Source organism: Columba livia, chromosome 7, assembly GCF_036013475.1.
Source record: "Columba livia isolate bColLiv1 breed racing homer chromosome 7, bColLiv1.pat.W.v2, whole genome shotgun sequence".
NCBI lineage: Eukaryota > Metazoa > Chordata > Aves > Columbiformes > Columbidae > Columba > Columba livia.
In genome coordinates this window covers 24,119,034-24,135,275 of record NC_088608.1, presented here as the reverse complement: position 1 = coordinate 24,135,275, position 16,242 = coordinate 24,119,034, and the positions used below count along the sequence as shown (strand labels likewise).

General features: G+C 39.3%; 1 protein-coding gene across 1 annotated transcript in view; it reads right to left on the bottom strand.

The window, feature by feature from the left end:
• The window catches only part of AGPS (alkylglycerone phosphate synthase), a 50,365-nt gene extending 34,169 nt beyond the window's left edge, over positions 1-16,196 (bottom strand). Inside the window, exons 1-5 of the mRNA XM_065069787.1 lie at positions 15,941-16,196; positions 8,661-8,750; positions 4,972-5,062; positions 778-898; positions 622-696 (exon numbers count right to left, since the gene is read on the bottom strand). Coding sequence (XP_064925859.1) covers positions 622-696; positions 778-898; positions 4,972-5,062; positions 8,661-8,750; positions 15,941-16,134 — 571 coding nt within the window. The 5' untranslated portion in view covers positions 16,135-16,196. The remainder of the gene's footprint in view (positions 1-621; positions 697-777; positions 899-4,971; positions 5,063-8,660; positions 8,751-15,940) is intronic.
• Between the last annotated feature and the right edge of the window lie 46 nt (positions 16,197-16,242).

Sequence of the window (16,242 nt, the reverse complement as noted above, 5' to 3'; positions counted from 1 at the left end):
TAAAGTCATATCAGTTTTAAGTATTTGTACCCTTCTACCAGAAAGAAGCAAGCATATTTTCTGCTACTGATTATGTACAACGGCATTAGTTATTATTCTGTTTAAAGCGAGCCTAGCCTGCACTCAGATTGCACTGCTCTTTCTTCAGGTCAATGATCCTTTGTAAAGTGTTCCGATAGGAGTTAGAGGTGCTATATCTTTTCTATTAAAGAACAACATGTTATAAACCAAAGTTCTTTAATGCAAACATTTCACTACCCTTCTACTGTTATGTACTCCTTTCAAAAACAAGACTTAGACTGCAGTTTAGACAACTATTCTTGGTGAACATACAAGTTCAAATTACACCATGGTTACTTAAGTCACAAATTCAGCTGTCAACAGGAACTTAAGCTATATTCAATAAATTTGACTTCCCCACAAAATGGGATTTCACAAGCACAATCTGCAATCCAGATATTAAACAATAATGGTTACCATTCATGAGAAAATTCCTTTAATGTCTATAAATATGAGTGAAGTCGGTGAACCAAGAGAGCTTCCCCATAACAAGAAAACATAAGAGTTTAGTAAATAACAGCCTCCAAGATCAGGAGGGAGAGTAAGACAACTAAAGCTTACCAGGCCATACAACTATATCAGGAATTCGCTTAAACATTCCTTCCCTGAGTACAAATATTTCATGTAGGCAGTGACCTGAAACACAAACAATAAGTTAACAAGTTCAAACAAGGAAGCATCAAAAGCAGCACAGTTACATAAATGAAGTTCTCTCACCATGAGCTCTGAATACCCGATCTTCTGCATCCTGCGAATATGAGATTTTAGTGGCTCTAAGATCCTGAAGAAATTCTTCATTTACAATGGATGGAGGTACATCATTAACATTTAAGGATGCCTACAATATAAGAAAGTGAGTTCAGTAAAGGTAGGTTCACTGTTACAGCATTTCTGTACAATAGAAATAATAACAGGTTAACACTAACTGATACCCAAAACACAACTATTTCAGATCAGAAATACAGAAGTTCTCTTCCTCATCTTCAATTGCTGATCCCACCTGTCCTACCTGGTACTCAGCTGACCAGATGCACATAGGAAGTTTTATTCAAATAACACATTCTTATCCTCTTCCCTCCCCAGAAGTTTGGAGAAATGCACCACCTTATGAGTGCAGACCAAACAAAATACCTTTTTAAAGACTTCCCAAGATCCAACAAAAACAGCTGCCTGAACAGAACTACAGACTCTCTTGTTGATAAAGGGGTAGAATGGAAGGTCACAATCCCTTTTTGAATATAAATCCCTCCTCCAATACAGAGGAATATATACTAAAGCAGCTAACCACTCTACAAATCTTCTACTTCTGTTTCTACCAACCCACTCCCCCCTCCTCCTGTCATGTAGTGGAAGTTAAATCCACTTTGGACCAAAGCCTAATCCTAAGTCCAAAGCAAGGCAAAACTAAGTTTGACTGATCTAACACAACCAGCATAATTTGAGTAGACCTCACACATCAGAAAGACTTCATAAAAATCCCTGTTCAGCCACTAACATGCATGTGTTTCCAGAAAGCCTCTAGCTAGAAGTGCTAATCAACACCTTGGAAAAAAGTTTTCTTTCAAAGAAGGTACACTGGACATTTTGGCTTACCAACTGGTGTTGAAGCAAGGTTCTGCAGATCCAGAGGGAGAATCCCTGCTTAAGGTTTTTTAAACAACCTGTTCTTCCAGGTCCTTACAACAGATGTCATATAGTATTCTAAGGGCTTCTCAGAATGCAGACCTAGATACTTAATTCCCTTTTCTAGAGTCCACTTTAGATATCAAGCACATAAAAACATAGTTCATGTGCTTATTTTTTAAACCCACTTAGAGAATGAGGATGCTTTACAGAATCCAGTTCCAAAAAAAATAAGATCTTTGTCGACATTAAGTGTAATGTTTTTAATGTTCTTCGATGGTTCCAAAGCCATGTTTTTTCTTTCTCCTTAAAAATGGAGCCAGTAAATTTATGTATACTTTTCTACAGGTAGTCTCCCTAAAGCAATATGTTTTCTACTATAAGTGGCCTCAAATCAAGCAGTTTAAAATTAGATAAGGCTTGTCTTATGACTGAAACTAACTTCTGGACTTCAAATCCTATTGCAAAAGAAAATTTTACTATGCCATCGTTTATTTTAAATACACTCCAAAAAATTAGGAGTTGCACAAATGTCAGAACAGTCCAGTGCTTTTAAATCTGTCATGAAAACCTTACTGACAAATTAACAGAAATCATCTTCAAATGAAATAGAAGAACATTCTTGCAATTTTGGTATAAAGCCATTAGGAAAGACTACAGGCTGCCTAATGATGCCAGGATGAGGTTGCTTACAGCAAAAAGTATTTTGTATAGTGTCTCACATAGTCAAAAAACATTTATTTGACCAGCCTAGCCTACACTTCTTTGAAATTACAAAGAGCAAACAGCAATACTGAATTCATTTTTCTTTCACCTTCTGAAATTTCAGTCTTCTACAAAAAAAAAGTATACACACCCATTCAGCTTTTATTTCCTGGAACAGAGTTTTGCCCATCTTTGCTCTACATAACCTCCAGAACAGTTGATACTTTTTGCCAACATGCATCTCTAAGATACAAGCTTAGAGGATAGCACCAGTTACCAAACTAACAGCAAAGGAAATAGAGATTAATAGTCTCCCATCTGCCACCACAGCAGCAGCCTATTCTGAATGGGTTTGATTCTCAAAGTAATAAGAGCCAAAGAAGGGAAGTTTTAACCTTCAACAGTAAAGTTTTCAGGCAGTTAGAACACCCATGGTGTTGGAACTTACCTGCCTGTCCACCCTACAAGAAACTATGTAAGGTTATATAGAAATTAAGAGTACTTACATGAATAATTCAGCAAGCAATATCCGCATGGGATGTTCATGACTGATAGCTAACATTTAGAGGTTCAAAAGGATAGCCAAGTGTTTGTTTTGAAGTTTTCATATGGGAGACATGGCCTAGTGAAAATATAGTTTCAACAATGATTCGACTTCTGGAAGAGGGTAAGTGCTGTTCTGACTTGCTTTAAGGATAACATTACACTTCTTGAAATAAGGTGTCAGACATCTGAGAAAGACTTTTCCCTCCAACATATTCACTTTGTCACCTACAAACACATAAGTTGAGATCAAGTGTTGCTTAGGTGAGGAGCACACTGCTGCTGAGACCATGATTGTAGTGGTCAGTCACAACGAGCACAGAGGAACTCAGGTCCTGGGATGCTGCTCTCAGCTCTTACTATTCTGCTATTAATACACTTTCACACAGTCCTGTTTGCTAACCCAAATACCAGAGCTCTGACAGAAACTGGGAAACATGAGAAACAAAGAACCAGGTACCAAATAAGATCTTTAAGACACTTAAAAAATCCCTACTAGCTGTGCTTACATTTTCTATTTTAAACTTTGGTTTCCTCATGGATTTCCATAGACAGAACAATCATTTCAAGTTGAACATCAAGTGCCTGAAGATCTTTTTTGTCCATAAGAGGAACACAAAGTACTATGACAATTCCTTCCAGGTGGCTTTAAGTATCTTGATTTTTATCTCTCTTCTATAAGCATTTTAATCCTTTTGTTTTCATCTTTGAAAACAAAAGACTAAAGAGTTAATATTGTCCATATAAATCCTACATACAATGCCAAGCAAAAATATATCTATCTTTATTTTTATGGTATTGTAATATTTTAAGATTGTGCACTGAAAGGCTAGACAGTAAGCCCATGTGAACTAGGTCTAGACTTATCTTTAGGGATTCTTGTCTGAAAAAGGAAAAAAACACCAGGCCTAGAGCATCACAGAAGCAGGTACATTTACTGTTACTAATTATAGCAGGAAAAAGGCAAACAAACAAATGAAAACACATGGAACAGAGAATCTTCCAGTCTTATAGAACAGAAGCAGGAAATGATGAGATAGAAAGACAAATGGTCCAGGAGATCTTTCTCCTACTGCCTCTCCAATACTCAAGTTCCTTCATGCTCAGATGATAGAGGGTGAAGGACCAGTATAACATAACAACCAGAAAGATAACTAGGAACCATGACAGAGACATGAAAATGTGAGACCTACAGTAGTAGTTGAGAATAGCTATGAGAAGTCCAGATACACACTGGAGACTAAAGAGTCCTATTCTGTGTCAAGGCAGTCAGCCTGTTTCAGATTGCAACAAGAATGTCAGAACCAGAGGGGCACAACACAACAGGAAAGCATTCAACATTGCTGGCAAATATCCTTAAAACCTGTTTTGCAAGATATGCTGTGAAACCAAGACACCATTCAAGAATCCACACTCATCCTGACTCTTAGTTCTATTATTTCCTCTACATGTAGAAAGGGAACAATGTCCCTCAAGACCTCTGGTCGCAGCAAATTAAAGCAGCTGACAGTTAAGAGCAATCCTGGTCAAGGAAAACACATCAAGATGAGTTTTTTCCAAAATATCTTGGCAGATGGAGGCTGTGCAACTCATAGCAGATTAAAGTATGTCTTGACTGGGAAGACTGAAGAAACAGGCTTTGGGTATAATTAAATACACTCAAAATACAGCACAATTTAACTTCACTGAACCTTCTGTCTTTGTTATCATGAACAGTGCTCAAGTTGCATAAACAATTCCCTCTAGGCTAACAGTTTCCATATCTTGAAAAGCAACCTGCAAACAAGGACAAAAACACCTCCTGGTATTGGAGACTTTGATTCCAACGAAAGCACTACCAGTTAACCTGGAACCACAAGTCATGCTAAGTCAAACATTTCATGTGGAACACTTTTTTCAAAAACTGTGTATTAATATTAATACAGTATATTTCAATAACATGCAAGGTGACTTTCAGGACAACAGCTGAATCTTTAACAATGTGGTCTTGATTACCACCAAGACTAATGTTCAAAGCAATTGGTTCAGCTATTTACTTACTCTAGAGGTAGTTCTGTGCTCCAGACTTGCTCCAAAGGTTTTTTCTATCCATTCCTTAAAAGTTGGTAATACCATACCACCTAATCTGTACCTGAAAAGTCAACATTACACAGAGTCATTTCAAATTAAAAGACTATGTCAGATACACTTTTGATTTTATGTATGCACAAATACTTAAATTTTAAACCAAATTCTTTACCTACAAGCCTGCAAAGCTTCTGCAGATTTAGATTTCACACAGCTGCACATTTCATTGTATTTTATTGTTCTGTACGCCACACAAAATCAATTGTCAATATCTTGGGTATTATTCACCTTCATGATCTTTGGGAATTGTGGCATAAGGCTTTTCAGATATCCCACCCCCCCACCCCAGTCTTCTAAGAAAGGTCTCTCCTTTTCAGTAGGACAGAAAGCAGTGTCACAGTTTATATGGCAGTTACAGGTAGAGGACAGTATGTAAGGACATGATGCAATGTGAACAGCAACAGTCTCAGACACAGCTCAATACACCCTACATGTTAAGAGGAAACACAGTGTTGAAGGTTCTGCCCTCATCAGAATCCATCAGACAACATGAATTTATTTCTATTGCACACTCTTTGGCAAGAGCTTAGCCATGTGACAGATGAAGACTTACAGACAAGGGAGCTGTTGGTGAATATGTGTACCACGTGTGAAAACAAAGAGGGCTGAGGACACAAACCAGGGATAATCTATTGTTATTAAGTGTATACATATACACACCTTGTGTATGTTTATGTATGCACAAGCATTCTCCAAAGAAAACAGAAAAAGGACCTTTCTTTAGTATTAAGAACTTTCAGCAGCTGAGAATCCTTACTATAGTTTGTACCTGGGTCACTGCATTAAACCTCATGGGTCTTCCTTCTGAGATTATTCTGTCACTGTCAATTCAGTTATGACCCTGTCCTCAGAGCTGTTGCAACCACCTCTACAACTAAGTCACCTATTACACAGAAAGATCAATTCCTTTTGTTTCCTCATGTCAACCACCTCCCAGTTCTCCTATGGCAAACAAACCCTACACTACTGCTACAGATAAAAGGCTATAACCCTGTCTCAACTCAAGCTAGACTCTTCAGCTTGAAAGACAGCGTTCAGTTGTTCTTCCTTGTGACAGCTGTTATTGTTTCATCATGTCCACATGAAACAGTTAAGTGAATTCTACAAAAAGGAAAGTGCAATAAGCCATGGAAGTTTGCATTTGCAAAGGTACAGAGACACTCAAGTCAGCTTGGTGTGCTTTCTTTTCTAGACTAGCAAGAATCATCTCTCTCTGGTGAGATGGTAGAGTCTATAATAAAAAAAGATCACTTGATATATGGAAAAGCATGGTCTCTTGGGAAAGTGAATATGACTTTCAAAAAGGGAAATCCTGTTTAACTAACCCTTGGAATTCTATCAGTGTGTAAAAACTGTCAGTGAATAAAGAAGATAGAAGTAACACTAAGTTTCACACTCCTTTATACCTCCACAGCTATATGCAACCCTAAAAGCTATTGGAGATAATACATTTGTATAGTACTAAAGAAAAGATTCTCCTACAGGCTGAAGGATAAGAAAGTCAAGAAGCAAAGGGCAAGCTTTCTTGATCACTGTCCAAGATAGGCTCAGGAGTGCAACTTGCCACATACTAGTACTGTTTTACATCAAGTTTTCATCAGTGATCTGGATGGTCTTTCCAACCAGGTGAATAATACTAAGCTCTTTTGGGTAAACAGATACTACACTGATAGGATGGAACTCAGCACCTTAAACCCAAGCAGACAAAGGAGGAAGATATAGATAACTCCAAGAGTAAAAAAAATTACCTGCATACTTTGCAGAATCAGAGTGGTAGTTAGTATAGGAAAAATCATGGCATCTTCACTGACAACATACAACAGCAGCCAGTGTTATGCATCAACCAGGTAGGCATACAAAAGACAGTTCAACTCTTTTTGCAGCTCTGTGGAACTCCAAGGTACCAACACCTGAGTGTTGCACACTGGTTTTGTCCCTGTATCTCCAGAAAGACGTAGTGGAGCTAGAGGGTTCAGAGAACAGCAACTATAAAGACCAAGGGGCCTGACAGAGACTAAAGAGCCCAGGATTCCCCAGCACAGAGAGAAAGGAGAAGAGAGGATATGACTGAATCTTGTATAATCAATAAAGCAGTAGATGGGCTTAAGAACTGGCATTAACCTAACCCTGCAACACAGTAAGGGATACTTGGTTTAAAACACAAGCACTTGACACAACAGCAACCTGCAACTTGTGCCAGAGGATGCTATAGAGGAAAACAGACTTGAAACCTATTTAGACAAATTTATCAACAGATCTTTAAGTAGATACTAAAAGGACAAGGTATTTACCATATTTTTGCAGAAGCCTATTCTCCTATTTTCACTTGACTCTCCTTTGCTACTGTGACAAAGTATTCCATAGAAACTACATTGGTGGTACCCAACAGGACATTTCTAATATTATCCAGGAGTTAGAGAGAGAGAATGCCAATGGAGGAAAACACCATTCCCTCCCATTCTAGAACAGCAACTGGTACTCAAACAGCAGCCTTAATATACCTCCTCCTGAAAAAAAATAATCTAAGTCCAGCCCTTAAACTTCTTTCAAAGCGCACTGCATGTATTTTCTGTGCAGCATAACCTACCCCAGATAAACTAAAAATATCAGATGAAAGAATGAGCAAAGTGACAAGAATCAGAATCCTAGCAGAAGGAGAGACACCAAGATCCCCCTAAATATTATACAGTGAACCCAAGGGCCTAAGACTAGGCTTTGCTTTTTAATCTGGGCCTGAAAATTAAGAAATTAAGGATTAAAGTATTCAACATAAATTAGGCTTTTGAAGCTTTGACTCAAACTAGCTCCTGCTAGTTTACACAAAGACCAGGAAAGAATTTTTCTTAAGGACAGCATTATTTCAAACTTACTTCTCCATTCTTTTTCTTTACTCTTACAAAGAGTGTACTTTTTTTAAAACCAGTGAAGAAACTGCAAGACTACGTTCCACTGAGGCAGAAAAAAACCCAGTAAGATGTCAAGTGACAGGCTTAAATCGCACTGGAAAAAAGTTAGAGATCCCCAAGTAGACTTAATGTCTTTTCCTCAAAAAAGTATTTATCGGAAAAGCAAGCTTGCTGTACAGAGAGCTAGCAGGTAATAAATCAGAAGTGTTGCTACTACAGAACATACAACTGAAGAGCAGTTTTTATTTTTAAGCTCAGAGAACAAATTATGCCCACGCACAACAGTTAAGAAACCTAAAACACAAATTGGAAGTTTAATAAAGCAACTTGTTGATGCTCAAAAGATTCTCAAAACTGGCAAAACTGCTTTGGCCTGCTCAATGTTATCTAAAGCTTTAGAACACAGTGCAGATCCTCAGCCCAATTCCTTTCTCCAATTGAAGTTTAATGCAGAGAGTGTATCTAGTTACAGAAAACACTTGCATTAATTTGTGTTTGTAATACTTTTAATAAACCTTCCAATAAGCCACACAGTCTGTTTTACCACATTAGATTACTGTGTATAAAAATCAGTAAACCTGAGAACAAATAACCTATTTTATGAGATAAAGCAAGTTTGTCTTCTTTGGATTAACTCTTTTCAAAGAAAAATAAACCAACACTAACACACTTCACGTATATAAATTTTCAACTTACCTTTTTCCTGTGAATTCTGCTTGACCCTTCTTATTGAAGATGAATTTGGAGTCATTATATCCCCAGCCATTCCACTTCAGAAGTTCTTGCCTTAAAGGGAGAAAAATATATATGAGAATGTTAGCATATTGTGAACCTAGAATGATCTGTAGTTACATGGCTTTGGGAAAAAAAAGTCTTATCAGACAGCAGTTCAAGAAATCAAGTACATATCAGCAGTGCGTATCTTAGAGCTAAAAGTCATTCTGCAACCAATCATGTCTCCTTCAGATCACATCCTAAGACTTGAAAGACAAGATACTTTAGAAAAACAACCATCTTAAGCCAATGCACACTGTATGGTGATACGCTGAAATTAGCAAGAACGATGTTTGAAAGATGATTGTTTTTAAATCTACACAAATACTAAAACACAAATAGCTAAATATTTTCAGAATGAAAAAGACATTAGGCATTTTTCCCCCTCTGTCAAGAGAATAATTTAAAAATTTTAGTTGTTGGACATCACTACTGTAATCCCGCTGCATTCTTAATAATATTCCCTTATGAGGCACTCAAAGACATTTGAATTGAAAACATATTTTGGAAAGTAAAAATCCGCAAGAACTGCAGGAATAACATACCAAATACAACCTGAATGTGCTGTCAAAGCATGCCATCATAAGAATAGGAATATTAAAAAACCGAAACAAAACAAACCATAACCACAAAAAAATAACGATAAAATTGAAATACCTTAAGCACAACCATACCAAAACACAGGATCTTAGTTATGATGAAGTCAAAAATCTAGCAGTATAAACATATTTAAAACTCTGATACAGAAAGTAATTACATATTAATCTAACTTCGCTCAAAAGTTCGCTATTTATTTACATTAGAAATGAAGTACTAATCAAAAATCTGAATTTTACTTCCTAAAAAGACATCTTAAAGTCTGTAAAGAGAATATTTACCTCACTCCACTATATCCAGTCAATGTGACTTACTCTTTGACTGTATTAGTTAAGAGTGAGATGATGATCGGGTGACCATTTCAAAAAGACCTTGCAATTAAGAGAAAACACTGCCTGAAGTCAGTTATAAATCCAGCGTTACATACAAGATAACTGGGTGATAACTGATTACCAAAGGTTTTAATTATGAAGATAATATTAACATAGGCTGCTAACAGACTCAATGTTGTAATGAAATAGACTTGGCTTAATCAAAATTCATTTTTCTTCAAACTGCCTGTACACAAGGTTTTAATCAAATGGGGAAAAGAAACCCACAAGCACGGACATGTATTTCATTACAATTGTTTGAATCAGACATTTCAACGAGCCTTTAACAAATTTAGCACTTCAAGCACACTTTATAGAGCAGTTTGAGTACTCTAGTAATTACTACAGTTTTGTGAACAGCCAGCCTACGTTGTTCTTCCACACTGAGGATCACTTTCTAAAATTTCAGCCAAAATTCAACTGTTTGATCAGACAGCTGTCCGGATCCAGAAGCCTCTCTGGCTGCCACGTCTCTCCATGGACTCAGTCTTCACACATGTAGTGTTCACTCAAAGTGCAAGTATGGACTCCTGTTCAACAGCATAGGAATGAATTGTGCTACTCCACTGACATGACATATTATGAAAAAGTGTCCTCAATACATGTTATGCACTCTTGCCTATTTTCACATGTATTCCTATATTCTATACATGTATATTTATAAATATTGTATGTATTTATAACAAACTCCACAAAGACACTAAGTCACATTCAGTCAAGCTGTTCCCAGCTGAGAACAGGCTGACACAGAACTGGCCAACTCAAGTGACATTTATTTTTTAAACTAAATGTTCCCCTCAAATCCCCATCCTTGCATCCTCCTCAAGGCAAGACTTCTCCCTCTGCTGACTAAACATAGTATTTCTACATACCTGACCTCTATAGCTTGTCAAATCCTGTAAAATCTGAATAGACTCTATATTAATAAGTGATATTTTTTCCAATCAGCTTCCCCCCAGAGAGATAAGTCCCCTAGCAAGGCAGTGCCACAATGAACATGCCAAGCTGTGATACATGGAACCAGCTCCAGAAACGACCTGCAAAGCTGGAGACACTCAGACAAAGACAAAAGATCAGCTCTAAAGGAACCCATGACATGAGATTAACTGATAAAACACAGCTTTCAAAGTATCATTAGTACCAGTATCAGTACATGTAGATTCTTCCCACAAAATCCAGGGGTGGTACGACTAATTAAGGCACTGAACAAAGGTCCAGATGCAAGGCCTTTCTCCTAAGCTGACAGCATTCCCAGTGTTTGCTGTAAGCTGCTACTTGCTTTCATATAATAATCCATATTGTACTTTACATATTAAACATATTTCACACTTCCACCTTGCATCTGGGATTTTTCCTAATAAAATTTAACCAATTAATATATCCAGTTTACTTGGTATCAAATAATCTAACAATACATATTCTCCCACTTAAATTCTTACATTTCATCTCCCTGACATTTAACTGTTTGCAGCAAGATGCCAGATAGGAATTGCTGTTGCGTATGAAGTCACATTTGCCTTCAGATGATGACACCTCCTTTTATCAGGTTAATGTTTCCATATGAGAATCTTCTTACTTTATCTGTTTCTCCACTTCAAGAATTATCCTTGATTAGTAATTAAGTGCTTTGATACAATCACAAAGCCACCTGTGAACTGCCACACCTTCCTCAATGCAACAGGCTCTTACTCTTCTGTTCAGACTCTCCAGTGGCACCAGCCCTTTCTTTCTTTGCCCCAAGTTTCCACCACCTTAAGCTCAGAAGTCAGATACACCAGGATTCAGCTTAGTGCCAACTGTTGCTTTAGACACTGTCTAAAGAGTTAAGTGTTTATTATAAAATATTGATCTGAGTATTGGTGGGAAGATACAAAGCCTCTTCAATATTACTTGTTAAATTCAAATAGTATCAACTCTTTAAGGAGTTAATTCATGTTGCTGTTCAATAAAGTCCTAATTGTGACCAGCAACCACAGCAAGAACTGCAAGAGTCTGTATGAAGTTAAGGAGATATCAACACATGACCCTGAGCAACCTGGGTGTGAACTTGACACAAAGCAGGTGGCTGTCTATACACGCATACCCTGGAGAACAGTGTGCCCACAGTAATTAAAAGATCCACAAGCCTCTCTTCATCTCACAGGAAAGAAGCTTCTCCACAAAAAAAAAAAAAATAAAAAAAATCCTGTGCTGCTTTGTCTTGCTCCATGACAAAAATTTTAAGCCTACAAGCTACTGAGTCAATATTTAGTTACACTCAATCAATATTCCCTTTTAACACGGACCAAACTGTTTATGGTTTGATTTGAATTCGTTATAATACAAGCTATTATGGGAAGATTAACATCAGTGCACACTCCACCTCTGAGGCACTCTCACTTCCCAGCAGACAGAACAGTTACTCTGGTACAACTGCATCCTGGGGAGTTGTAGAATCCTACTGATTTCAAAGCAGTACAAGTTGAACACTTAATCCTCAAAATACCTGCTCATAAGTTTTTAACTCAAATCTCACCACCAAACTGAGCTTACTAAAAATAACCAGTCAACAGCTTAACCAAAAAGTTCAGAAAAAAGTAATTTCAAGGAGGAGTTATCTTCCTCCTAATTTTTTTAGTAAGTTTTTCAGCACACCTATAATCTTGTTGAGGCTTCAACACGCATTGTGCAACTATGATCCCCACCTTCCACTGCAACACTGTATTAAAACACAAAATTCAAGCCAGGAATGTCACCAAGATATAAAATCTCTCCACTCTTACAGCACCTGAGATTTCCCTCAACAGGATACTCAGATAAGTATAGAGTTGCTTGTCTTTTCATAGACATTTTCCCATCTCCATAATACTCGTATTAAAAAAGTAGGAAGCATATTACAATCTTCAAACATCAATTTCCAATTATATTGTTTAGCCTCCAGAGGCATTTTTATTTGGAAACAGGAACATTTAGATAAACACCCACAGACTATGAGTCAATACCACATACTCTCCTTCCTCCCCTCACTGGTGATGGATGTCTGGATAAGATCCTTAACAGTTTGGTCTTTGAACTATCAAGAAAGCCATGTTTCTGCAGGTCACTCTCTTGTGACTATTGGATAAACAGCAGGAAAAAAAAAAAATCTGATCAAAGATACACATCTAAAATACCACAAATGTGTTTTGGTTTGTTTTATTATTGCCATAGGAAGTCTACTTTGCAGAACAAATGCAACATCGTGAGAGTGCACCTAAATCTGACACAATAGCATCTGCAGCTTCGACACCATTTCAAGCACTGCAGGGAAGATGCAACAGGTATGATGAATGAAAATTTTGTTTAAAGTAGTTTTGGTTGCAGCTTTGCCAGGAAAAACTAACCTTATATTTCAAAAGAGGCAGAAAATCTGAATCATCATAAAGAAGGCTGCAAGAAAAAAGCACCTTGGTTTGGATTGTCCTAATATTGCTGATAAAAAGCCATACAGTACCAATGTACCCAACAACAGGCCAGTTATTTTCTACCAGATTTTTCAATGAGCCTTCTAGGTCTCACAAATAGATCAAGCAGCTCCAGACTAAGTGGAAATCACTTGAGCAGGACTCAAGAGTTCATCACTTGCTGCCTGCAAATCAGCATAGGCAAAAGATTTGTCTTCCTCTCCCATCACTCACTTGAAGACTTGAATATTACCATCAAACACAAACTCTACCTAGGTCCTCATATCCAAGCTATATTTCAGTATCAGCACTTTCACGTGTAACATTGCAAACATGTTTCAAACACGTCTAAGGTGATCAGAGGGAACCTTAAGACAGAGATATAGCTTTCTTAATTGTTTTTGTTGTTGTTGTTGCTACACAAAAAAAAATGGATGGGCTCTATGTACATCAAGACAGTTGTACCTGCTGTGTGCATCAAGCTTTCCAGCAGCTCCCTTACACTCCCAAAGCCAAGTATCCAGCAGTTTTATCATTTTGACCATAAACCCTTCAAAACAATCTTCTGGATTAAGAATAAAAATTATTTAGAGCAAAAATAGAAATCCATTCTGATCCTATGATCCTGTAGCAAACCCCAGTGTGCTGATTTGACTGAAAATGGGTTCATTTTCTTAATGCAGTTAGGAGCCTTTCTTTTCCTTAGCTAGCACAGTCTTTATTTGGACTTAGTTTAAAAAAAAAGAGATAACATCCCAGCACAGAGCTAATGTTTTTAATTGGTCTGGTCTGAGAGCCAAGGACAGTCTGAGTGCTCTGCCCACAGGTGTGAGGCATCAAGGAAGGGGGGCAGAGATAGGGCAAAGCTTGACTGACATCCAGACTTACCAGTAAGAGTATTCCATCCCATTAGCACCATGCTAATTATTTAAGAAGAGTCAGGACCTCCCAGGTGGCTCTTCTGCTCTCTCCTACTCTCTGGGGCACAAGTGGGGAAGTCTCAGTCAGGACATTTAGTTCACCCTTTTGCCATTTTGCAGAGGTCTCTAGGCTTTTCTGCAGTTTTCCTCTCTTTTGGATCAGCTGTTCAGGACTGGGGTATCACTTCCTGGGACTGGCTGCTCAGTGTGGACAGAGTTTGCGGGGAATTGCCTTAAATATCTTTTATTTCTATTTTATACATATATTTACTATTAGTGTGTTAGTATTTTGTTATTTTATTAATCTGTGTTTATCTCAGTCCAAGTTTCTCCCTTCTCTTTTGATTCTCTCGCCAATGTGGGGGAAGGGGGTGAGTGAGCTGATTTCATGGTTGTATTCCTAGCTCAGGTTAAACCACAACAGAGAGCAATGTCAATATCTTGTAAAAATACAGGTGTCAAGTTCTCCATGCCTGCGTTTCCACAGAGAAGGTTATCCCTCCCGTCACGTGCATCTTCACAAAAGCCTGTTTTTCCTGCTCTTCAAAGATGAAATAAGTGGCTGCAGAAATTAAGCAATAATCAATCTAAAATAAATCCCTGAAAGCTAGCTAAACTGGTATTTTTTTTCAGGAACAGCAATTTCTTCATATATTCAAACCAAAGAAAATCTCAATATGGAAGGCAACAACTTTTGAAAGACCCATTTGTCTCAGTGAGCAGCAAACAGTGAGCAGACTGTTTGACAGATCTCCTGCAAAAGCATCAAATACCCCTCAGTGATAAGAACTAAAGGCTTTCAGAGTTGCTAACATTTGACTACATGCCCATGACATCCTAGCCCTCCTAAAGCAGGCAAGCTCAGCTTATGGCCTTGGGCCACAAATGTCCTGTTAGAATAATTCAGACAGTCCCTCACTTTCTTCTTAAAAGAGTTGAGAGCAAACCATGGGCTGGATAGATTTTCCTCAAAGGAACAACAACAACTGCCTGCCCTATCTGCCACTTTACTGCCTCCACACACTAACACACTAGCCCCTGCACACAGCTCAATGGAGAGCAGCAGGTTGTCTACAACTTAAAACTGAACATGCTCCTACAGGATATCAAGCCAAGGCATATGTAGAAAATCCACACTCAATAAAGGGGAAATCACAGAACAAATACAAGTCAACCCCATATCATGGTATCATAACTATGGCATTTAAAATCAACTACTAGAATAAATCCGATAGCCAGTGAAACTTTGAACTAGACAACTTGACTACTTGTCTTCCCATGGTCTCACAAGACCTGAGATTCCTTACTACTACATAAAAAAAAGAAAAGGTAGTTGACATGGTTAAAACTATTAACTTCTCTGACACTTGAGTTAGAGCCTAATCTACACGTACATTTTTGGCAGCATTCACGTAAGCTGAAGGTTTCACGTGTCTGTGAACAGAGGACTGACAGACACATGCAAACTTTGCTTCTGACACGGGTAGCCTCAAAGCACTTCACAAATACTGAACCTCCGCTCCAGTTGGTAAGGTGACTGCGAGCGACTTCCCATTTTAACATAACCTCACTACAGACACAAGTAAGACGCTAAAAACCACGTTCCTTCGGTTTCATCCGGCCCCGACAGCGGCGAACCGCTCCAGCACTCTACCCGCGTTTGGGCTCTACCGCCTCCTGCCCTGCCCGCCCCGCAGCCCCCGCGGGGCCTCCCGCGGCCCCGCCAGCCCACGCCCGCACCGGGCGGCAGCGACACCGCTATCCGCAGCTCAGGCTGCCCCGCGCAGACCCGCACCGGCTGCCGGCCGCTCCGGGAGCCCGCCCAGCCTGGCACGGGCCCTCCGCCACAGCCCGGGGCCCGCTGCGCCGCGGGGACCCCCGCCCGCACCCACCGCTTTTTCGGGATGGAGCCGGAAGCCGGCGCGGCGGAGCCGCCCTGCGCCTTGCAGGGGCTTGGGGAGAGCGCTTCCTGCCCAGGGGCCCGCGGCGAGCCCCGCAGGTGCCCGGAGATGATGCGCAGCCGCCGCCGGGCGGAGGACGGCGAGCCGCCGCCGCTTCCCGCTGCCTCCTCCGCCGAGGCCGCCATCGCACTTCCGTGTTGTGCCGCTGATCGCCGCCGGGTGAGAGGTCGGGCAGGCGGATGGCGCCTCCCGGCGCTCCCCTCATATGGGCCGTCCCGGCGTGCACCGCCTCC